This window comes from Ailuropoda melanoleuca, chromosome 7 (genome assembly GCF_002007445.2).
Source record: "Ailuropoda melanoleuca isolate Jingjing chromosome 7, ASM200744v2, whole genome shotgun sequence".
Lineage (NCBI taxonomy): Eukaryota > Metazoa > Chordata > Mammalia > Carnivora > Ursidae > Ailuropoda > Ailuropoda melanoleuca.
In genome coordinates this window covers 86,463,278-86,484,634 of record NC_048224.1, presented here as the reverse complement: position 1 = coordinate 86,484,634, position 21,357 = coordinate 86,463,278, and the positions used below count along the sequence as shown (strand labels likewise).

At 38.8% G+C, this 21,357-nt stretch overlaps 1 protein-coding gene across 1 annotated transcript in view; it reads left to right on the top strand.

Annotated features, from left to right (window-relative positions):
• GTF2F2 (general transcription factor IIF subunit 2) overlaps nt 1–21,357 on the top strand; it is a 148,457-nt gene that overhangs the window by 3,191 nt on the left and 123,909 nt on the right. Inside the window, exons 2-4 of the mRNA XM_002914964.4 lie at nt 9,060–9,133; nt 19,075–19,093; nt 20,487–20,631. Of these exons, the coding sequence (XP_002915010.1) occupies nt 9,060–9,133; nt 19,075–19,093; nt 20,487–20,631 (238 nt within the window). The remainder of the gene's footprint in view (nt 1–9,059; nt 9,134–19,074; nt 19,094–20,486; nt 20,632–21,357) is intronic.

Here is a 21,357-nt window from a genome sequence, read left to right as displayed (position 1 = left end):
ATCCAGTACCTGTACTGTTCTGGCTTAATGAAATGCCATTTCTGGGGTTTGAATGTCTTAAATCTACAAGACATTGATGATCTAAACAAATTTTGATGGGTAGTAGACATGATTGGATTTAACTGTATGATAGATGTCATCTGCTAAAACATAAAGTCACAGTTTTTATCTTGTCAGGGAGCTAGTCCTCGTAGTTTGCATTACCTTGTTCTATGGCTCAGTCTGTGCCAGCCGGTCACACTATTACTACACACCTTATACCAAATCGTGGTTTAAAAATTGTAGAATTTTTTTTTTTAAAGGCATTTCTTTTTTTTTCTTTTTTAAAAAAGATTTTATTTATTTATTTGACAGAGACAGCCAGCGAGAGAGGGAACACAAGCAGGGAGAGAGGGAGAGAAAGAAGCAGGCTCCCAGCAGGGGAGCCTGATGTGGGGTTTGATCCCGTAACGCCAGGATCACGCCGAGCTGAAGGCAGACGCTTAATGACTGCACCACCCAGGCACCCCTAAAAATTGTAGAATGTTTAAAAATATTTTAGCATAGTTCTGTTGTTTGACTTCCAATATTTAGACTTTTGTTAAAATCATGTCTAGTTGGTTGGCTGGAGGGTAAGGTACATACATGATGGGGAAGAGGAGATAATGTTAGCAAGGTTATTAGGACTGGTGGGATTTTTGTAAGTAAAGAATATCATACTGAGGCCTGAATTGTAACAAATACTACCTCTTTTTTGGGAAAAAACAAGTGGAGGTATTGAGAAGGGCTGCAGTAGGTCTAATCATCAGCTTTCTAGCCAGCAAAAAGTTGTTTTTAACCCAGTCAGCCTTCCTCTTTTAGGCATTTTGACTAATGTTTGTTGGAGAAGAGGATCAGGACAGGAGACAGGCAGAAAAAGGAACTTAGCTTTTATATGTACCAAGTATTTTATACAAAGCAAACTTATGAAGTAGATACTGAATATCTGTATTTTTCAGATGATGAAATTGAGGCTTAGGTTATTTTACCCAAGTATGGAACAGTGTTTTAAATTTAGGTCTGTTTGGCTACATAGCTCATGCCAAGAATAGGAAATGTCTTTTTCCAACTTAGGTCTCTTTCATGAGTTATCTCCCTGGGGAATAGAGGTGATGTGGGGACTTCATTTCCCTCCCTCCCTCCCTTCCTTCCTTCCTGAGAGAGAGAAAGCACAAGTGAGAGGGAGGGGCAGAAGGAGTGGGAGAAGCAGACTTCCTGCTGAGCAGGGAGCCCAGTGTGGGGCTCAACCCCAGGACCCTGAGATCATGACGTGAGCCAAAGGCAGATACTTAACCAACTGAGCCACCCAGGTGTCCCTGGGGACTTCATTTTTGTGACCTTGGATTTTGTTAGTTCCATGTGGTGATCTTCAAGAAAACATGGGAGTAAAAGCTGTGTGTTGCAGATTGGGCTTCTGGGGAAGCTGATTCTGAGATGATTAGGTTTACCAGGGAGTGCTTTTGGGATCATCACCTGTGGAAAGAAGAAGACAAACGGGATTGGATAGAGGGTGTGATGCAGTCTCAAGGAAAGCTGAAGGTGATTCCACAGGGAGTCTTCCAGGTGTCCTCATTTGGGGTGAGGTATACCCTATGTTGACCAACCATTGCATGTGGCCAGAGGAAGGAAAAAAGAAAGAAATGAAGCCCCCACATCACCTCTCTTCAGTGAAGGCAGTGCCGAAGAGGGGCTAACCGCTAAGGGCTCTTTGTGGCCACACTCCCAGCAGCTGGGAAAATAAGGCCTTCAGTCCTAAAGGGAGAAATGGGTATCACATCACAGTGTCCATTACAGTACCCTTAATTTGCTTGTATTCTCGGAGAAACAGGGTTTGGAGACTAGTAGTTGGGGAACTAAATATTTGCTGAAGCAAAGTTGGCAGAGAAGCTCAGGGGGATAATATCTATACATATCACCTTTGCACCTTGGCTTCAAAGTCATGGTTGACTTCACTGCTCTACCTGCCATGAGCGAATGGGTACGTGGGTTGATTCATCCCACAGGCTTTCAGTGATTGCCAGTCATTGTGCCAGGCTCTGAGTATGTTATGGTGAGCAGAAATAGACATGGCCCATGCTTTGTGAACTAGGATTTATAGTTACTGCAGGAGACAGACATTCATCAAATATTAGTCCTAATGAAAGCAGTTACAGACTTATCTGTGTGGACACTGAAGCCAGGAATACTGTTTTGTGAGTGTGGATAATAAACTTGACCTAGTCTAGGGGGTCAAGGGAGGCTTCCCTGAGGAAGTAATGCTTAAGTGAGTCATTTTCTGTTACTGTCTTCAGAAATCGGCAGAAACATCCCCTGTTGTACCTATTATCTTGTCTCCATCTGATTTTCTTTCATGAATGTGGAGAAGGCGGAAACAACACATATCTCACAAGTGACATGTTGACATGAGTGTTTTGGGAAAATTTACTAAGAAAGTAGAATTCAGGTGTTCTTATAAAAAGTAATTATGTGAGATGATATGTTAATTAGCTTGACTATAGTAACCATTTCACTATGTATATCAGGTCATCATTTTATATACCTTAAATATATACAATTTTATTAAAAAATAAAAGAAAATGTTTTAGTTAAAAATATCAGCCATTCAAAGTAGTATTTTGGAGGCTTGGGACCATGTATGCTATTAGTTTTTCTTCCTCATCTCCCTGCCTTTTTTCAGACTTAACAGTAATGGGCTGAAACTTCTGGGAAGCTCATTTCCATAAGCACTTGGTGTAGAGAGTTATAAGTGCGTGATTGACATACTATCCTCAATGTATTCAGTTTTTCATTGGAAGAGTATAGCATTTTGGCAAACTTTTGAATTAAATAAGCTGGTAGGCTTCTCTGGAAACTTATGATTTTATTATAATGATGATAATGCAGTATGAGTTACAAACTTATTTTTATTAATTAACTTCTGGAGCATAATCTTCTTTGTAAGTTGTCAGTTGCTTGTATTATGTACAATCTATTGTAAAGAATTTGATTCTTAAATTTGTTTTAGTGTATGATATAGACTTCACTTAGAACTTCTGTTTGTTTGGTGGCTAAAATTGTAGTCTCCAGCAGTTTGATCAGAGACTCTTGTGACTTGGTTAATGCAGTGAGGAAGTGTGGTCTCTTCAAGAGTTCCAGTGCTCCAAAATATTCTTGTCTCTCCTTTATCTTAATAGCATCTCCAGGAACCAGCAATAAGTGGACGGAGGCAGACTAGAAAATAGTGCTCTTCACTATTGGCATTTTCTTCCTTCCCCCTTATTTTAAGGTAGATCTCTGAAATAAGGTTTCTCTCTGAGAATGCAGTGAGGTTTATTAAAATTAAATTCTTTATCCTAGATATATCCCAATAATGTTGCCATTATTATTACATTAACTTTAGCTAATGTTTCTTCAGTATCCAGTCATTAAAATAACTGCTCCTGCTATGTGCCAGGCTATTCTAGATGCTAGGGATATGGCAGAAAACAAAACAGACAAAATATCTCCCTCCTGCAGATTACATTCCAGTGGGGAAGGAGAAGAGACAGTAAATGAACACATATATAGCCCATGATAAGTGCTCTGAAAAAAAAATGAATAAGGTGGAATGTATAGTAAGTAGCTGGGGATGCTGTTTTAAATAGGGTGGGAGAAGGGCCTCACTGATAAGGTGGTCTGTGATCAGAGACCTAAAAGATATTATGGGGGGCATGCCCTCCAGATATCTGGGGGGGGGGGAAATATTCCAGACAGAAGGAGCAGCAATTTAAAGGCCCTTAGATATGAGGTGCTGGGAATGTGCACAGATCAGTATGGTTAGAGTCAAGTGAGTGAGAGAAAGTAGTAGGAGATGAGGCCATAGGCTAGCAGGGGGCTGAAACATGTAAGATATGATAGGATTTTTACTCTGAGTGACATGGGGAGGGAGTAGCCCTAGAGCAGCAACATGGCATGGTGATTATGGAGCTAGACTGCCTAGGTTAGAATCCTGGCTTCATCACTAGTAATTGTGAGACCTTAGGCAAATCACTTTTTGGTTTCATTTTTTTTTATCTGCAAAAATGGGATAATAATAGGGGTTCCTGTGTGGCTCAGTCGGTTGAACGTCTGGCTCTTGGTTTTGGCTCAGGTCATGATCTCCCGGTTGTGGGATCCAGCCCTGCATCAGACTCTGTGCACAGTGTGGAGTCTGTTTCAGATTCTCTCTCCCTCTCACTCTATCTCTCAAATAAATAAATAAAATCTTAAAAACCTGGGATAATAGAGTTGTTATGAGGATTAAGTGAAGTAACATTTGTAAAGTGATTAGAAATGTACCTGGCTTGTAGGAAGCACCATGCAGATGTTTATTAAATAAATTGAAAGGCTTTGAGCAGAATAGTAGTATTTGACTTACGGTTTTTTTTTTTTTTAAGATTTTATTTATTTATTTGACAGAGAGACAGCCAGTGAGAGAGGGAACACAGCAGGGGGGAGTGTGAGAGGAAGAAGCAGGCTCCTAGCGGAGGAGCCTGATGTGGGGCTCGATCCCAGAACGCCAGGATCACACCCTGAGCCGAAGGCAGACACTTAACAACTGTGCCGCCCAGGTGCCCCTTGACTTATGTTTTAAGATGATGACTCTGGCTGCTGTATTGAGAATAAACTAGACGTGGACAAGAGTGGAATTTAGGATCTGGAGGCTATTACAATTATACAAAGGATGATGGTGGCTTGGACTAGGGTGGTAACCCTGGAATTGGTGAGAAGGGGCTTGAGTCCTGATATAATTTGGAGATGTTGCTCACAGGATATATGAGTTGGTTGGATGTGGAATTGAGATAAAAGTAGCTATTCAGGGTAACTGCACAAACTTTCGGACTGAGTACCTGGAAGAATGGAGTTGACTTTTACTGAGATATAGAAAATTGCAGGAGGAGCAGGTTATGAGGGAGAAATTAGAGTTCTGGTATGGGTATTTTAAGTTTGAAATGTCCACTGAATATTCAAATGGAGAGCTTGAGTAGGCAATTGGATATGTAAGTTGGAACTTGAGGGGAGAGCCTGGACTTGCTTTAAATTTGGGAGTTGTTATTATACAGACGGTATTTAAAGTCATAAGACTGGATGAGATTACATAAGATTGAGTGCAGGTAGAGAAGAGGTCTGAGGACTGAAACCAGAGCCCTCTACAGGTGAGAGGCTGGGAAGATGAGAATCTAGATGTGTGGCGACCAAAAAGGAGAGTCCAGAGAAGTATGAGGAAAATCAAGAGAGATTGTGGTGCTTTGAAGCCAAGTGAAGAAAATGTTTGAAGAAGGAGGAAACAGTTCTCAAATATTGTTGATAAGTGTGAAAGATGAGGACTATACACTGACTTGGAGACGTGGAGATATTTGGTAACGAGGGTCATCACTTTCCGTGGAGTGGTACAGAGGAAGTCCTATCTAGAGTGAAACAAAATGGCAGAGGAGGAACTGTAGTCAACCAGCCGGGACAACTCTTTCAAAAAGCTTTGCTGAAAAGAGAGGTGGAAAAATGGGACAGTGTGTGGAAAGAATTATAGACTCTGCTCTGACTAGGTATGTGATCTTGAGCAAATATGCTAATTTCCCTGTGCCTCAGCTTCATTTGCAAAATGGAGGAAATAACGGGATTGTGTGAAGACTAAGTGGTTAATATATTTAAAACATTTAGAAGAGTGCTTGTCACTTAATGTATTAGTTATCTGTTGCTATATTACCGCGGACTTAGAAGCTTAAAACAACATACATTTATTATTTCATGGTTTCTATGGATCAGGACCCCTGGCATGGCTTAATTGGGTCCCCTGCTTCAGAGTCTCTCACAGGTTACAGTCAAGGTGTCAGCCAGCGCTGAATTCTCATCTGAAGTCGTGACCAGGGAAAGATTGCTTCCAAGCATGTGTGGTTGGCAGAACTCAGTTCCTCTGGGTTATTGGACTAGGGCCTAGGTTTCCTATCTGCCTGCTGACTGGAGCCTGTCCTTAGATTCTTGCCACCTGGGCCTCGCCAGTGTGGCAGCTTACTTCGTCTAAGTGTACAGGCTGAAAAAACTAGAGAAGCAAGATAGACGTCACCATCTCATGTAACCTAATCACAGAAGTAACACGTTTGCACTGTTGGTGGGAATGCAAACCGGTGCAGCCACTGTGAAAAACAGCATGGAGTTCCTCAAAAAGTTAAAAATAGAACTACCCTAGGATCCAGCAATCACACTACTGGGTATTTACCCAAACAATGCAAAAATGCTAATTCAGAGGGATATATGCACCCCTATGTTTATAGTAGCATTATCTGTAATAGCTAAGATATGGAAACAGCCCACGTGTCCATTGATTGTTGAATGGATGAAGAAGATGTGGTGTATGCACACACACCGTGGAATATTACTCAGTCATAAAAAAGAACAAAGTCTTGCCATTTGCAATGACACGGATGGATCTAGAGAGTGTTATGCCAAGTGAAATTGGTCAGTCAGAGAAAGACAAATACCATATGATATCAGTCATATGTAGAATTTAAAAAACAAAACAGGTGAGCAAAGGTGGGGGAAGAGAGAAAGAAACCAAGAAATACTCTTAACTACAAAGAACAAACTGATGGTTACCAGAGGGGAGGTGAATGGGGGGATGGGTGAAATAGGTGATGGGGATTAAGGAGTGCACTTGTGATGAGCACTGGGTAATGAAAATAAAAACTTAAAAAAAAAAAAAAGAAAATGGGGTGCCTGCCTGGCTCAGTCGGTAGAGCATGTGACTCTTGATCTCAGGGTCATGAGTTCAAGCCTTATGTTGGGGGTGGAACCCACTCAAAAAGAAAAGACATGGACTAATTTTGAGGCCAAAAAATAAAAATAAATAAAAGAATCCTAGCCCAAGGGGAAGGGGAGTAATATCCCATCACCTTTGCCGTGTTGTATTGATGAGAAGCAAGTCACAGATCCCCTTCTCACTCAAGGAGAGGCAATTACACAAGGGTGTGAATATCAGGAGGTGAGGATCATTGGGTCCATCTTAAGAGTGTTCCTGCCACATGTAGGAAGCACTCTAGTGTTAGCGGTCATCATCATGGTCATCATTCTGATGGGGGAATGATTAAGTAGAGAAGAGGAGAGAGGAGAAAAATGGTAGAATTGAAGGAAAGATGTCCTTCATTACAGGGGAAGAAATTCAGTGCACAGTGGAGGGATTGACCATTGTTCATCTGTTGTTTTTAGAGAGGAAGTCAGAGTTAAAGGCCCCAGCTGTGGCTACATGGTAGCTGTGAGGTTCTCTTTTGATTCTCTTTCCCTAGTTGGGAAAGAAGTGAGGTTATCAGCACAGAAGGAGAAGGGAGGGAGAGGTGCTGTTGGCTTGAGAAGTGAAGAGAACTTGTGACTCAGCTGTAGCGGGAGAGCGGATTGACAAAGGAGATGGAGTTCAATTGCCAAGCATCTTGAAGGGCTTACTTGATGTTAGTAGCCATATATTTCAAGTGAGACTAGTTAGACATCACTGTGAATTTTTCTCCAGCTGCTCAGGTACAGTGTGGAGAAGTAACACAATCAAATCAAACTAATTAATTAAGTAGCAGTAGAAATTGGCTTTAATCGGGTTCTGCCAGGCCAGCATGATCAAGGAGGTAGGGGCAAGGGAATGATTGACTGTAAGACAGGACATACACAGCTAGGGAGACGTGCAGAGGTGTTGGAGTCAGTGATTTGAAGGGATGGAAATACTGTTGGGGTTGAAATACTGAGGAGAGAGCCAGGAAGTTAGTGGTTCGTGTGATTGCTTAAAATACAAATTATGGGAGGGATACCATTACTGATGGAGAAAATCTTATGGCATCTTTATATGTAGAGGATTCATTTGAACCAGTAACTTGGAATATGATGAAGAAAAGACACCCATCTTTCTCCTATGGGCTTTATTAGGGAATATGACTAGTGTTCAATAATTTTGGTGTAAAGTATGCATACATAATTGAAGAAATGCCATTAGAATTTTTTTTTAAACCTTTTATTCCTGAATTTTTGCTATGTCTAAACAAAGCATTGCCATTTTTTGGGTAATCGAGTGGTTCTTTTTGCAAATGAAATCTTGGGAAATAGAATTTTTTTTTTCTTCCCAGCTTTGGAAACTCTGACTCCGTTCTACACTCATGTTCATGTTACTATTCCAAGATTGCTGGGGGAAATAGTAGTGACACCTGACACTCATTGAGTACTTGCCTTATGTGAGGTATTATGCTTAATGCTTTATTTGTGGTATCTCATTCCTCACAATAGGCTAGCCGTGAAGGTGTGTGCTGATTCCACAGTTCAAACTGCCTCTTAGAAGAAATAGTAGTGATTCTCAGAATATATTCTCTTAACCTTTTCGGGAATTAAAACCCTTCTGTTTGTATATATCTAGTTACCCAGACTGCCTGGGTTTGAATCCTGGCTCCATCATTTACAAATTATATGATTTTGGCCAAATTATATAATTCCTGAATATCGCAGATTCATAATCTGTAAAACGAGGGTAATTAACAGTACCTACCTCATAGAGATGTGAGGATTAATGGGGTAAATATATGGAAACTACTTAAAACAGTGTCAGGAAAGTAGTATTATATAAATGTTAGCTATGGTATTTAGTCATTTATTTCAGATCTTTTATCATTGGTCAGAGTTATCTTACAATAAAACTTGACTTTTGAAATCATCTTAAATTTTGTGGTATCTCTAAATAATATGTTAGAGTATTATACTCCTCTGAAAAACCTTTTCTGGTAGCCTTTCTCATGTCTGAACTTTCATTGGACTTATTTGGGAACATGAGTTAACACTGTTTTGTTAAGATATTTGACTAGTGTTAGTATTGTGTCACCAGCTTGATTGACTTTAAGCTCTCTGAAATTTAAAATGATTTCTTAGTATCCCTTATAGTGCAAAATGTATTATGGGAGCATAATAATTAATGATCAGTTATAGGCAGAAAATGAAATAGAAGCAGTATAAATTTCATGTTTAAGAAGTTTGTTAGTATCTAAAACGTAGTCTTACTACTGTTTTGTTTTATTTTATTTTTTTAGGTTCCTAAATATTTGTCACAGCAATGGGCTAAAGCCCCTGGAAGAGGTGAGGTTGGGAAACTGCGGATTGCCAAGTAAGTTATTTCTATATTTTTTTACATTTTAAAAAGCTGTTTTTTGAAATTTTTATAGGCGTTTCAAAATGTAATAACAGTTCTTTTTCAGATAGAGAATGTACCTGGAAAAAGAGAAGTAATGAGCATATTAAGACTTGTCAAGATGTGTGCATACATGTATTTGTGCATATGTGTATGGATACCTGTGCATGCACACACACACACACACACACCCCCTCTGTAGTGATAGGTGTAAAGTCAGATTTATTGGCAAAACTTATTGGCAGTGAAGCAGCAGAGTTATGTCATTCCCTCGTCCCTCCATCGTCTCCACATCTTCTGAGGAGGTATGCTGGGGTTGGGCATAACTGGATGCACCCCATTAAGTGCTTCAGTAGAAAGATTTTGCCATTGTGCCACCATGTCTATCTGTAGAGGCATTGGACATGTCTAGGGAACACCTGGTAAGTAGTGTAATCGTGTAGTTTTCCTGGTTGAAGAAATGGTCTTGTTAGAAAGGGAAGCCTCTAAAGCTCAGTTGGCCTTGTATTCCAAGCCAGAGGCCTTGTATTCCACTCTGTCCATTCTTAACCCAACTCTAATCAGATTTTTATACATGCTTCTCCATTGAAATAGCTCTAGTTTGTCATCACTGTCTTCCTCTTTATCAGTTAGCTTTTGCTTCATAACAAATCAAAATTTAGTGGCTTAGAACAAAAACCATTTTATTTGCTTATTTTTCTGTGGGGCAGTTCTGTTTGGGGCTGACCTGGCTGGTCTTCCTGGCTAGAGTGGCCTCACTCATGTGTATAGTAGTTGGCTTGCTGTCAGCTGGGGCAGTGGCCATGCGTGTTTCATCTCCAACGTACTCATTCACATGATGGTGAAAGTGTTTGCATCATGGTTGCCAAAGTCCTACGGAGGATGCAACTCATATAGCCAAACCCAGATTCTAGTGGGATGCAATAGACTCCACTCTTGGTGGGAGTCACTGCAAAGGATTTGGAGTCCTTTTTTGCATTCTAGCACATGCACATTCCTAAATCTTAGTCATCTACCAGCCTTCCTGATTGTCCTTCAATAGAATTGGACCTAGTGATCATTCCTATCCTCAAATCCTTTTTTTCATTTCACTTCTGGGACCCCACTCTCTTGATTATGTAACCTCGTGGACTGTTCCTTCTCAGTCTATTGCTGGCTCCTTCTCATCTTCTCAGTCTCTACATGTTACTTGCCCCCAGGGTTTTCTTTCTAGTTCTTTTTTATTCTTTCCTTACTTACCTTTGTTCTGACATATCTCTTAACTCTTCATTTTGTTTTAATAAGATATTGATTGGAAACAAGCATGCTTTTATATCCAAAGTTCTAAAGTTAGGTAGGGATGAGTAATATCTTAATTTCTCAAGAAATGACCACAAGTTTAATAGCAGAACCAGATTTGAATTCAGGCCTTTGAATGGTAAGAAAACTCCAGTAGGTTTCCATTCCAGCCCTGTTACTCACTGTCAGTGAGACTTTATACAGTCACTTCATCTTCTGAATTTAGATTCCTTATTCCTAAAGTTGCCTGTTTTGAATCCAGTGAGATAATTTGGAAATGGTTGTCATTTATTTGTATATTTAACTTTACGAAATGAACCTATTTCTGGCAAGTTGAGGTTAAATTGCTTTTTTTGCGAGTTGTCTTACTTTTATTGAAAGAAAAAAGGAACGCACACTTTGTATAGTTTCAGTTGAAATCTGTGATCTTTTTTCTTTTTCAACATGGAATCCTTTGTAATGCCAATATTTACCTACTTTTTCTGTAGTGGACTTCAGAATTTCTAATAATTGGCTGTACTGAAAATGGGAGCCGCTATCAAGATAAAATCTCAGCAATGTATGTCACTGAAGAAAGGCAGACTACAGGAAAAATGCATTTAAGTGGTGAACCATGTGGTTTTATGTAATAACTAGACCAGAGCTCCAGACCTGGGTTCTAGTCCTAAGTGGCTCTTGAAAGTTGTTTGGCCTTATCTCTCTAAGCTGTAGCTTTCTTGTTTGTAAAATGTGGGTAATAATGCCTTACCAACCCATAAAGTATTTATGTGACAAAGGAAATAGCTTAGGGTTTATTAAAATGCTTTGTAAACTCAGATGTTGTCCTTTTTCTGCCGTGAATATTGCATTCCTCAAAACCTCTGTGTGAAGAAAATACCTGGTTGAGGACTGTAACATCTTTTCTTTCTTTCTTTCTTTTTTTTTTTTTTTGGTGTGGGGAAGAAGGGACTAGTATGGGAAATCGCGTAAAAGCCGAGGTTCAGGGAAACCTCTGCGAGTCCGTGATCCCTGAAGTAGAATAAAGACAGCATGCTAAAAAAGCAGCGGTGGGGGTACCACAGTTTTACTTTATTACCCTTTACTGGGTAGAAAGTTTCAAGCTCTTTTTCTTCCTTATTTAGAGCAGGTGGTTTACACAGTTGCATCTAATATTAGGTGGCCATCCCCCCAGGTTTGCCTGGACAGTCCCAGTTTGTATGTTTCCCTGTGCAGTTATTCCTAGTGTCCCCTCTTTCACTCTCTAGAGTATCCTGATCGTGACAATAAGCTGTTTGCATTTAATGTTGTCGGGTGTGCATGTATTTTTTATGTTAGATAAAGGATCTAGCAGATTTTCTACCTAACATGATACATGATCAGTCTTGTCTTACAGATCTAGATCCTTTTAATGATAACAGATTCATAATAATTAGTACCCTAAGATTGCTATGGGAATGCTTAAAAACAGCTTGTTCCATAGTAGGTCTCCTGGCTGGCTATCTTGTTTGTGCTATTAATTCATTTAGTTTTCATTGCCTTTTTTTTTTAAGTTTATTTATTTTACTAATTGCTACACCAAACATGGGGCTCGAACTCACAACCCCAAGATCAGGAATTTGCATGCTCTTCTGACTTAGCGGGCGCCCCAGTTTTCATTCCTTTTACTGAATTGAATTACTCAATTCGTTATTAAGCAAGTGTAGGATGATGAGGAATGGCTTCTCAGTGTGTGTCATGAGGTTATCAGGATTTTAGTTGATTTCAAGCTAAATATGAGTCATCAGGGTTATGTGGCTCTAAACAAAAGACTCCATTAATAGATGTTTGTTGTTTTGAATGAAGTGGGATGATAATCCCACTCTTTTCTTTGCCAGTTAGCATATGGTGCAAACATTATGTTCAGTTCTTAGTGCTGTACTTAGAGACATGGACAAATAAGTTCCTTTAGTAGAGTGAAACTAGGATAATGAGAAAATTAAAAAGCTCAGTGTCCTATGAGGAATATTTAAAGGTACTATGGCTGTTGAGAGAAGATTTAAGACACACCAGGTGAAACCATCTTCAAATATTTCTAAGGCTAGGGAAATACACAATTAACTATTGATTCTTAGAGGCAGATTAACCAGTTTGGATTATCTGTGGTAAAAGAAAAAAAAAGTATATTTGGGTAAAACATGAAAACAGCTAAGGTTTTTAAAAGCCAGTGTGGCATACTGGTTATGAGTATGGACTCAAGAGTCATTCAACTCTGGACTTGTATAGACCTTGTTACTTACTAGCTATGTGATTTTAGGTGAGTTGCTTCCCCTCTTTGTTGCCTCATCTATTAAAAGGAGGTGATATTTATACCTTGTGGGTTCAATGCATGTAAAATGGTCAGTAGTGTTCACCTCCTGTCATGCTACATACTACACAGTATAGACCATTGGGCCTGCATTGTGTCTGATGTGGTTTGGGGATGGGCCTCCGTTCCCTGGCGCATCTAGCAGCAGCAGCTTGCTGTGCAGTGGGCCCAAAGCTGGGAAGATCTAAGTGGTGTGGTTGTTCATTCCGGCAGAGACAGGGCTGTGGAGTAGAGGAATTGGGAGAGGCACAGGAGGGGGAGAAAACATGCAGCTGGGAGTGCAGTTCTCCCCAAATTTGGTTCCGTTTACACCTGAAAAAAAGGAGAGTCTAGGCGTTTTTAACAGCTGGTAACATTTGGGCCATTTTTCTTAGGCAGTTTATGTGATGTTTCTAAACCATTGTACTTGAATTATTTTTATCCTTTTGGGCATCTGATGTGTACTGCATTTTAGTTAGCTTATAGTTTTGCTTTAGGTTGTTTCAGTTTTTGTCCCCCCTCCCACTCCCCTAGATTGTTTAAGTTTTAAAACCAGCCTTCTGGGGCACGTGGGTGGCTCAGTCAGTTAAGCATCTGCCTTTGGCTCAGGTCATGATCTCAGGGGTCCTGGATTCAAGCCCCAAGTCAGCCTCCCTGCTCAGCGGGGAGTCTGCTTCTCCCTCTTCCTCTGTCCCTCCCCCCTGCTTGTGCCACCCCCGCAAATAAATAAATAAAATCTTAAAAAAACCACAAAAAACAAAACCCCAAAGCAAAAAAGCAACCTTCTTTCTCATCACCATCCTGCTTCAGAAAACTTTGGTTTTTGAAATGCTTTATATATGCTGTATTTTACTGACAATCATGCAGTCTGTACTAGTAAGGCTTTTCTCAGAGACTTAATATCTAGCTTTATTTCTTAACACATGTAACATTCAAGGTCATAAAAAATATGCAAAGAATGAGATATGAGATTTTTCTGTTATAAAATTGACTAAGTTTGGAACAATCTTATACTGATGAGTTTTAAGTCAGTGCAAACTTTCTGAAGACCAGCCTGGCCAACATATGTATGCGTACATACATACATATACATAACGCAGTCACGTGTACTCACATACACATTACTGCTTGGAACAAAGTGGAAGAATAATCTCACTGTTTTCTCTGCCTGTTAGCTCACAATGCAGTTTGCTCAGTTCTTGGTTCTGCCCTTATAGAAAGACACAAATAAACTCATCCAGCAGAGTGGGACTGGGATAATGAGAAGGCTAGAAATATTAATAATAACAATTCATGCTCTTGACCCAGCATTTTCATGGAACTTATCTCGTGGAAGTAATAAGTTAGTGGTGCAAAGATTGAGGATATTCATTTCAGAGTTGTTGTAGAGAAAAATTAGTGATATTATCAGATCCTTAGTAAGGGATTAATGAAGTAACCTGGGCGCATTTTGAAAATTTAATACTTTTAAAACAGTCTCAAGCTTCAGAAGGGCTTTTTTTTTTCTTTCTTACTACAAAAAAGGATATTCTCTTACATAATCACAGCACATCCCTCCAAATCAGTGGATTAACATCAGATAGTACTGCTTAATCCTTAGACTTTATTCAAGGTTTGCCAGTTGTCTCCATACTGTTTTACAGCAGAAGGATCCAGTGTACAATCTTGAATTGTGTTCTGTTGTCAGGTCTCTTAGTTTCCTTAAATCTAGAACATTTGGAAATCTTTCCTTGGAGTATCAACACTCCATTATTTTATGAAATTTGAGTTTCTCTGATGTTTCTTCATGATTAGATTGGAGTTATGCATCTTTGGCAAGAATATCAAAGGAGGTGAAGCTGGGTTTTTACTGTATTCTAGCAAGGTTTGCATGTTTTCATTTTGTCCCATTACTGGTAGCGGTAACTTTGATCACTTGATTAAGGAGAGTCTTCTATGTTTTTTCACTGTAAATTCACTCTTTTCCCCAAGTAATTAATACGTATTCTGTCAGGTGGTACTTTGAGACTGTGTAAATATGCCATTCTTCATGAAATTTTCCACTTTTTTACTTTATCTTTGTTCGTATGAATTCATGGATTCCAGTTTTAATGGATCACAATTTGTTACTATCGTCATTTATTCTGATGTTCAAATTGTCCAAAATGTAGCCATTGGAAGCTCCTCCTAAGCTGGTTCCCATGCCCCTTTTTTTCTTTATTGTGGTAAAAACATATAAAATTTACTATCTTAACCCTTTTTTCAGTGTAAGTTCAGTAGTGTAAGTCCTGTGGCCTTCTGACATGTCTTCATCATTCTTTGAGCACTTACTGGTTGTCATAGAAAAATGGTTTAGACTCATCTTGTATATCTTTGTCTGAGCCTGAAGTCACGCATTTTCCCATGGATCCTAGTTCTTTCTAAAGGAGAATGATATTTAGACACTAAGATCTGGATACCACAAGTGCTCATTCTTGCTCCCAGACCCTTTCAGGGGGCAGAGTAAGTATGTGTACACATACACCTTTACATATATGCTAATTTGCATATTTATATATTTTGGAAATAATAAATTTATACCAATATCCAATTCTAGTCCAACACCACTGAATATTTCCAGTTTCCTCCCTTTTCATGTTTGTACCTCTTATCTGAAAGTGAAGAACCTAGTTCCTATTATATTTAATATATATTCACTTATTTGTTCAGGCCTCTGTTCTTGTTCGTTTCGAACCCCCTCTCCCCCACCAGTGTGTGAACGCCTTCCTCACCTGGCTTGGGCTATAGCATCCTGCATTAGACTGCTGCCTTCGCAGTCCTCCATAGGGAATCTTCTTCAGCACGTTCAGACTGTCATCCCCTCCTGTCCTCATAGCATGCCTCCTTACCCCTCTAGGACTCCCAACAGTGGGCTTTAGGTTTTCTTCCCATGTGGATCTCCTGACCCTGCTATGTTCTAACCCACTTCTTGTTGAGCCATTCCTTTGTGGGGATGCCCTCCTTACCCTCCTGGGCTCAGACACCTTGCCCCAGGCTACCCCTTCTGCCCCAGGTACTTGCTTTCTATCCCATTTGGGCTATGCTTACTCTACTCAACCCAGCATGCAGATATACCTACCTTGCTTGGCTTCACCTCATGGTTTTTGAGCTGAATTGTTCAAGAAGGGGATGTATGGGGGCGCCTGGGTAGCGCAGTTGTTAAACGTCTGCCTTTGGCTCAGGGCGTGATCCCGGTGTTCTGGGATCGAACCCCGCATCAGGCTCTTCCACTGGGAGCCTGCTTCTTCCTCTCCCACTCCCCCTGCTTGTGTTCCCTCTCTCGCTGGCTGTCTCTCTGTCAAATAAATAAATAAAATCTTTAAAAAAATAAAATAAAAAATAAAAAAAAAGAAGGGGATATATGACCAGGACTTAAACCAAAAACAAAAAATCCAGGGATGCCTGGCTGGCTCAGTTGGAAGAACATGTGACTCTTGATCTCAGGGGTCATGAGTTTGAGCCTCACATTGGGTGCAGAGATGACTTAAATAAATAAAACTTAAAAAAAAAAAATGAAGGCACTTGAAGTAATAAGCACCGGGTGTTGTATGCAACTGATGAATCGATGAATTCTACCTCTGAAACTAATAATACAGTATATGTTAATTAAATCGAATTTAAATTAAAAAATTTAAAAACCCTGGAGCATGGTTAAAAGACTTGGTATTATTTGGTTGATTTTCTTACCTTGGAAAAAGAAGTGTTTTATTGGTGATCAGTGATGAGTGAAAAATCTCCTCCCATTGGTGTCAATTCTAAGAAGTATTTAAAAATAACAAAAAGGAAAGACAAATTATTAATTTTTTAAAAAGACAAGAGGAAGGGGGCTGGAGTCTAAAGAAATAGCTGTGGGATGTTGAGAAATGGACTCAGAGTAACGAAGGAGGAACTAACTGCACAGCGTTATGAGGCATTCAGTGAAAGGATGGGCTACACGATTGCTTCATTTCTGAAGAAATTACTGTGTTTTACAATAGTTGATGTTTATAATTTTAACCACAGGTCATCATGAAGGGATATATTTTATTGGTAATATTGAACAACAAAGGTCATGTATATGTCATACATTTATACACCAAGACAAAAGAATATGTAATCCATTTAAAATAAGTCTTAAGTCTTCAAGGACTAGTTTTTATTCTGGAAAATGAACTCATTCAGAGTTCATCAATCTCTTATCATCCCAGCTAAGATGATGTTATAAATAAATATATGAAAATAAAGTTGTCATCCCCTCCTGTGTTCTGTAATTGCATCTGGGTGATTTTCGAGTCCCCCAGACTGGAAATGTCAGCATGATCTTTAAACCATCCTTTCCCCCTTACTGCCTATTTCCAGTCATTTCCTCTTCTATCAGTTCTGACAGCTCAGATACCCTGCCACACACTCCTCCTCCTTCCATTCTGCCATTACTTGGTTCAGGCCTTCATTATTTTTTATGTGGGTTTTTGCATTAGCCTCATTGCAATTCAGTAAACATTCTGCAAGTGCCCTCTCTGTATCTTTGCCTTTGTTTTGACTGCAGCACCTATGTTTGAAAGGGAGCTAAACTAAATGCCTCTAGAAGCCAGGTCCAGGAATGATAGGGAAGGGACTGTGATGAATTCATTGCCTGTCTGTGTGTGTCAAAGAGATTGTCATCATGCTGAATTGTAGGGGTAGTGGAGGGCATTGCTGCCAAATCTTCCAGTCTTTTGAGAGAAGCTGGAAATGCATATTTTTATATGAAATCTTAGAATTTCTTCTTGTCTGTTCTAGGTACTTCCCAAACAAAGAGAGTCAGCATTGCTTTCAGTATGTGAAAGACTGAGAAGTCCTGCAGGAAACAAACCTGTTTAAGATTCTGTACTCCTTAGTCTGGCCTACGAGGCTCTTTATCATTTGACTCCTGCCTGCCATTCACTGATGTTAGAAAGAATATGCTAGATCTTCTCATTTCTGTGTTTAATTGATTCTCTCTTTTTTTTTTTAAGATTTTATTTATTTATTCGACAGAGATAGAGACAGCCAGCGAGAGAGGGAACACAAGCAGGGGGAGTGGGAGAGGAAGAAGCAGGCTCCCAGCGGAGGAGCCTGACGTGGCTCGATCCCATAACGCCGGGATCACGCCCTGAGCCGAAGGCAGACGCTTAACCGCTGTGCCACCCAGGCGCCTCTAATTGATTCTCTTAACCTGTAATGCCTCCATGTTGTTGACCTCATCCCTCATTCAGTTCATCTTTTGTTAGTTTTCTCATCTGCATTTTCATGACAGTATATTGTACTTCTGTCAAAAAGTTATTATCCAGTTTATGTTGTTTATGGATTGGATCTTTTTTCGTTAAACTAGGACCGTCTTGAGGATAAAGACCCATGTTCATACTATACTGTGCACCTGGCACAATGCCTAATGGTTGTAGAGTAAATGCTTAATGACAGAATGAGTGGTTGAGCCACTGAATGAAGGCAGGTTGGAACTCAACCTGGTGTTATGGAGAAACATTAGTTTTCTAACTGGCCTTCATATGCATTTTATATATATTTTCTGGTGCAAGTTTTAGAAACTTGCATGTTTTGTACTTTATTCTTTTGTTCAAATGATACTTGTGTCTCTCCATTACTTGAGAAATAAAGTCCATGCTCTGTACTATGATATTTAAGATATTCTATAGTCTAGCTTCAGTTCTCCTTCCTAGTTTATCTCCCACTGTTCCTTAGTTTGTATTCTCCCAGCTAAATGTGACTACATTTTCATGATCAGACTCTCTGTGGCTTTACTCAGCTGATACTTCTAATATTATATTCCTGTCTCAGCCTGCTGAAATCCCAGTACCCTTCAAGACTTACTTCAGGTTTTCTCTCAACTCTTAAAATGGAAGAGTGGTGTCCTATCTGATCCTGGCGCATTGGGGCTCTCCTTATTAAAAATTAGCAAAAATGTATCTCATATAGTTATGGATATAATTTTTATATCTTCTGGCTGAGGATAGAGATCTTACACTCAGTACTTTGCTTATAATAGATATGTAATACATTTTTTTAAAATTAGACTGTTACATAGGGTGTAGAAATATAAGAATTGTAATGAGATTACTTGGCTAAAATATTAGGCAGATTGTAATAGTGATACAAACTTAGAATATCTACATGCAGGATTATGACTTTTGTTTTTACTATATGATTTATAAGTAGGTTAGTTGAGGAGAGCCAAGGGTAAATATTAGTTGATCTATATAAATGTCTTATTTTATATAAATATGTAGTGTTACTTCTTTTAGTTCTTAGCGTACATTTGAAGAAAACATGAAATCTAAATAAAAATTTTTCCTTTCTTTTGTAGGAATCAAGGAAGGACTGAGGTAAGATTATTTCTATGAAAATTTTATTTAAAATGTGAGATTATTTTACTGTGTATCAGTAATAGTAAAGAGAAGGTGGTGTTTGCATTCTGGAAAACTCCACATCAAGCTAGTGGTTGATGGTGAGGAACACATAACAACGTAAATGCCACTTTTGTGTGAATGAATGGACTCTTTTCTAGTTGTTCATTCTTAGCATTTTTCTGCTTTGACCTAAACTGTCCCCTCTCTCGGTACTGTGAGGCTTACTGTTGCTTCAGTAATACTTTAAAATTATTTCAGTGTGGCAAAGGCATTTTGTCTGGATTTTTCAGGGCTTTCGAGTTTTGACCCATTAAGTCCAGGACATAATTGTGGTACCTATCACACAGTAGAGAAATATTTAACAAATGCTTCATAATCTTTCCTGTGTGGTTGGGAGATTAGTATTTTATGTTTATAAATCTTTTGATGTAAAATGTGCTGTTCCTTTGGGGAGATTTGGTATATAGTAAAAATCATTTTGAAAGAACGCCTAGTACGTGTTTTTATTTTAACCCTCAATATTGCGTTATCTTTGTAAATATTTAGTTGTATTTGTTGAAATATTCAAAAATGAAACAGCACCATGTACTCCTACAGTAGCTATTAAAACCTAAAAAAAAGAAATATATCCTCTGCTTATGGGAGTGTTTAAGCTTTCTTAGTAAATAGCTCACTTTTTCCCTCTTTAAGTACAGTTGCTTTCTTAATACTCTTAAAATAGTCACTCATTCAGCAAATACTGTTTTCCTTCTACATGCCAGGCATTTTGCTATATATTTATTAATATTTGTTATATATTTAAATATATGTATTCATTAGGATATAAATGTAACAAGACATGATCCCTTGAATTCACAGACCTTAGGGGGGGAAATTATTTCTGTTTTGGAAATAGAATTTCTTCAGCCATAAACCAGAGAAAACATTTGAAAGCTCTCCCCTGTCTTTATAATGGTAGATTAGTCCCATTATTCTGACAGATGGGACTATATTCTCTCAGTCTCTCTCTTTTTAAGATTTATTTATTTTATTTAGGGTGGGGAGGGGCACAGAGAATCTTAAGCGGACTCTGTGCTGAGCGCAGAACCTGATGTGGGGCTTGATCTCACAACACTGAGATCACGACCTGAGCCAAAACCAAGAGTTGGATGCTTAACTGACTCCACCACCCAGGCGCCCCTTGATTCTCTTTTTATGACTAAGTATTAAGGATTTTTTTGATAAAGTTTTAGAGAAATGTTTAATAAAATGTCGAGAAACAAAGATTCACATTTTTAAAAAAGTATTTGGTTTAAAATCAGAATTTCTGTGAAAGATACTTTGAATACATAAGTCTGTTGCAATAAGCTCTTGTTAATGTGTCTATTAGGTGTCATTTACTTTGAATGAGGATCTTGCAAATATTCATGATATTGGTGGAAAACCAGCTTCAGTCAGCACTCCTAGAGAACATCCGTTTGTCTTACAAAGTGTTGGAGGACAGACATTAACAGTCTTTACTGAGAGCTCATCAGGTAAGTGGGAATAGAATTATTTAATATGATTCCTATACATGTATGGATTTTCTCTCAACGTATATTTTGAGGTCGTTACCGAGGCTGCTCTACCTGTTGTTCTGTCTGCCTCTATTCATATCATGCTTCTTATTTCTCTAAGTACTTTCCTGTGATTAATGAAATTTTGGCTGTTACTCGAAGGGTTTAGTTCCCAGTTGGGGCATGAAGAAATAGAACAAAGCAGATGGAAGAGTGTGGTGCATCAAGCTGTCTTCTAGGATGTTGAAGAAACAGTATTCTGAGTTTTGCCAAGATAAGGTCATACTTGCCTGTTTTGATAAATTGATATTCAGCAACTATAAGTTGTGCTTAAAAAATACTGCTTAATATTAGGGAATATTTCTGTCTGAATTTTTGCTTTTGTGGGTTTTGATACTAAGAGGGCCTTTTTAGTGCAGAGAGATGAACTGTTTGTAATTGGTTTTAACTTCCAGGAAGCTCTGTGTTAAGTATAGTTTGTAAATTTTGTGTGTTTGCTCTCAGATATTTTACCAGTTCAATAAATCAGGAGCAGGTGTTTCAGTTTGTGAATTAAATAAAGCGGGTGCTTTTTTGCAGCATACATCTATGTTTGTTTTCATTGTTATTTGATTTTTAACCTTACTTGAATTTAGAATATTACTATTAACGCAGCAGGGCAACTCATTTTAATGGAGCTAATTTCTCATGTCTAATTTAAAAAGT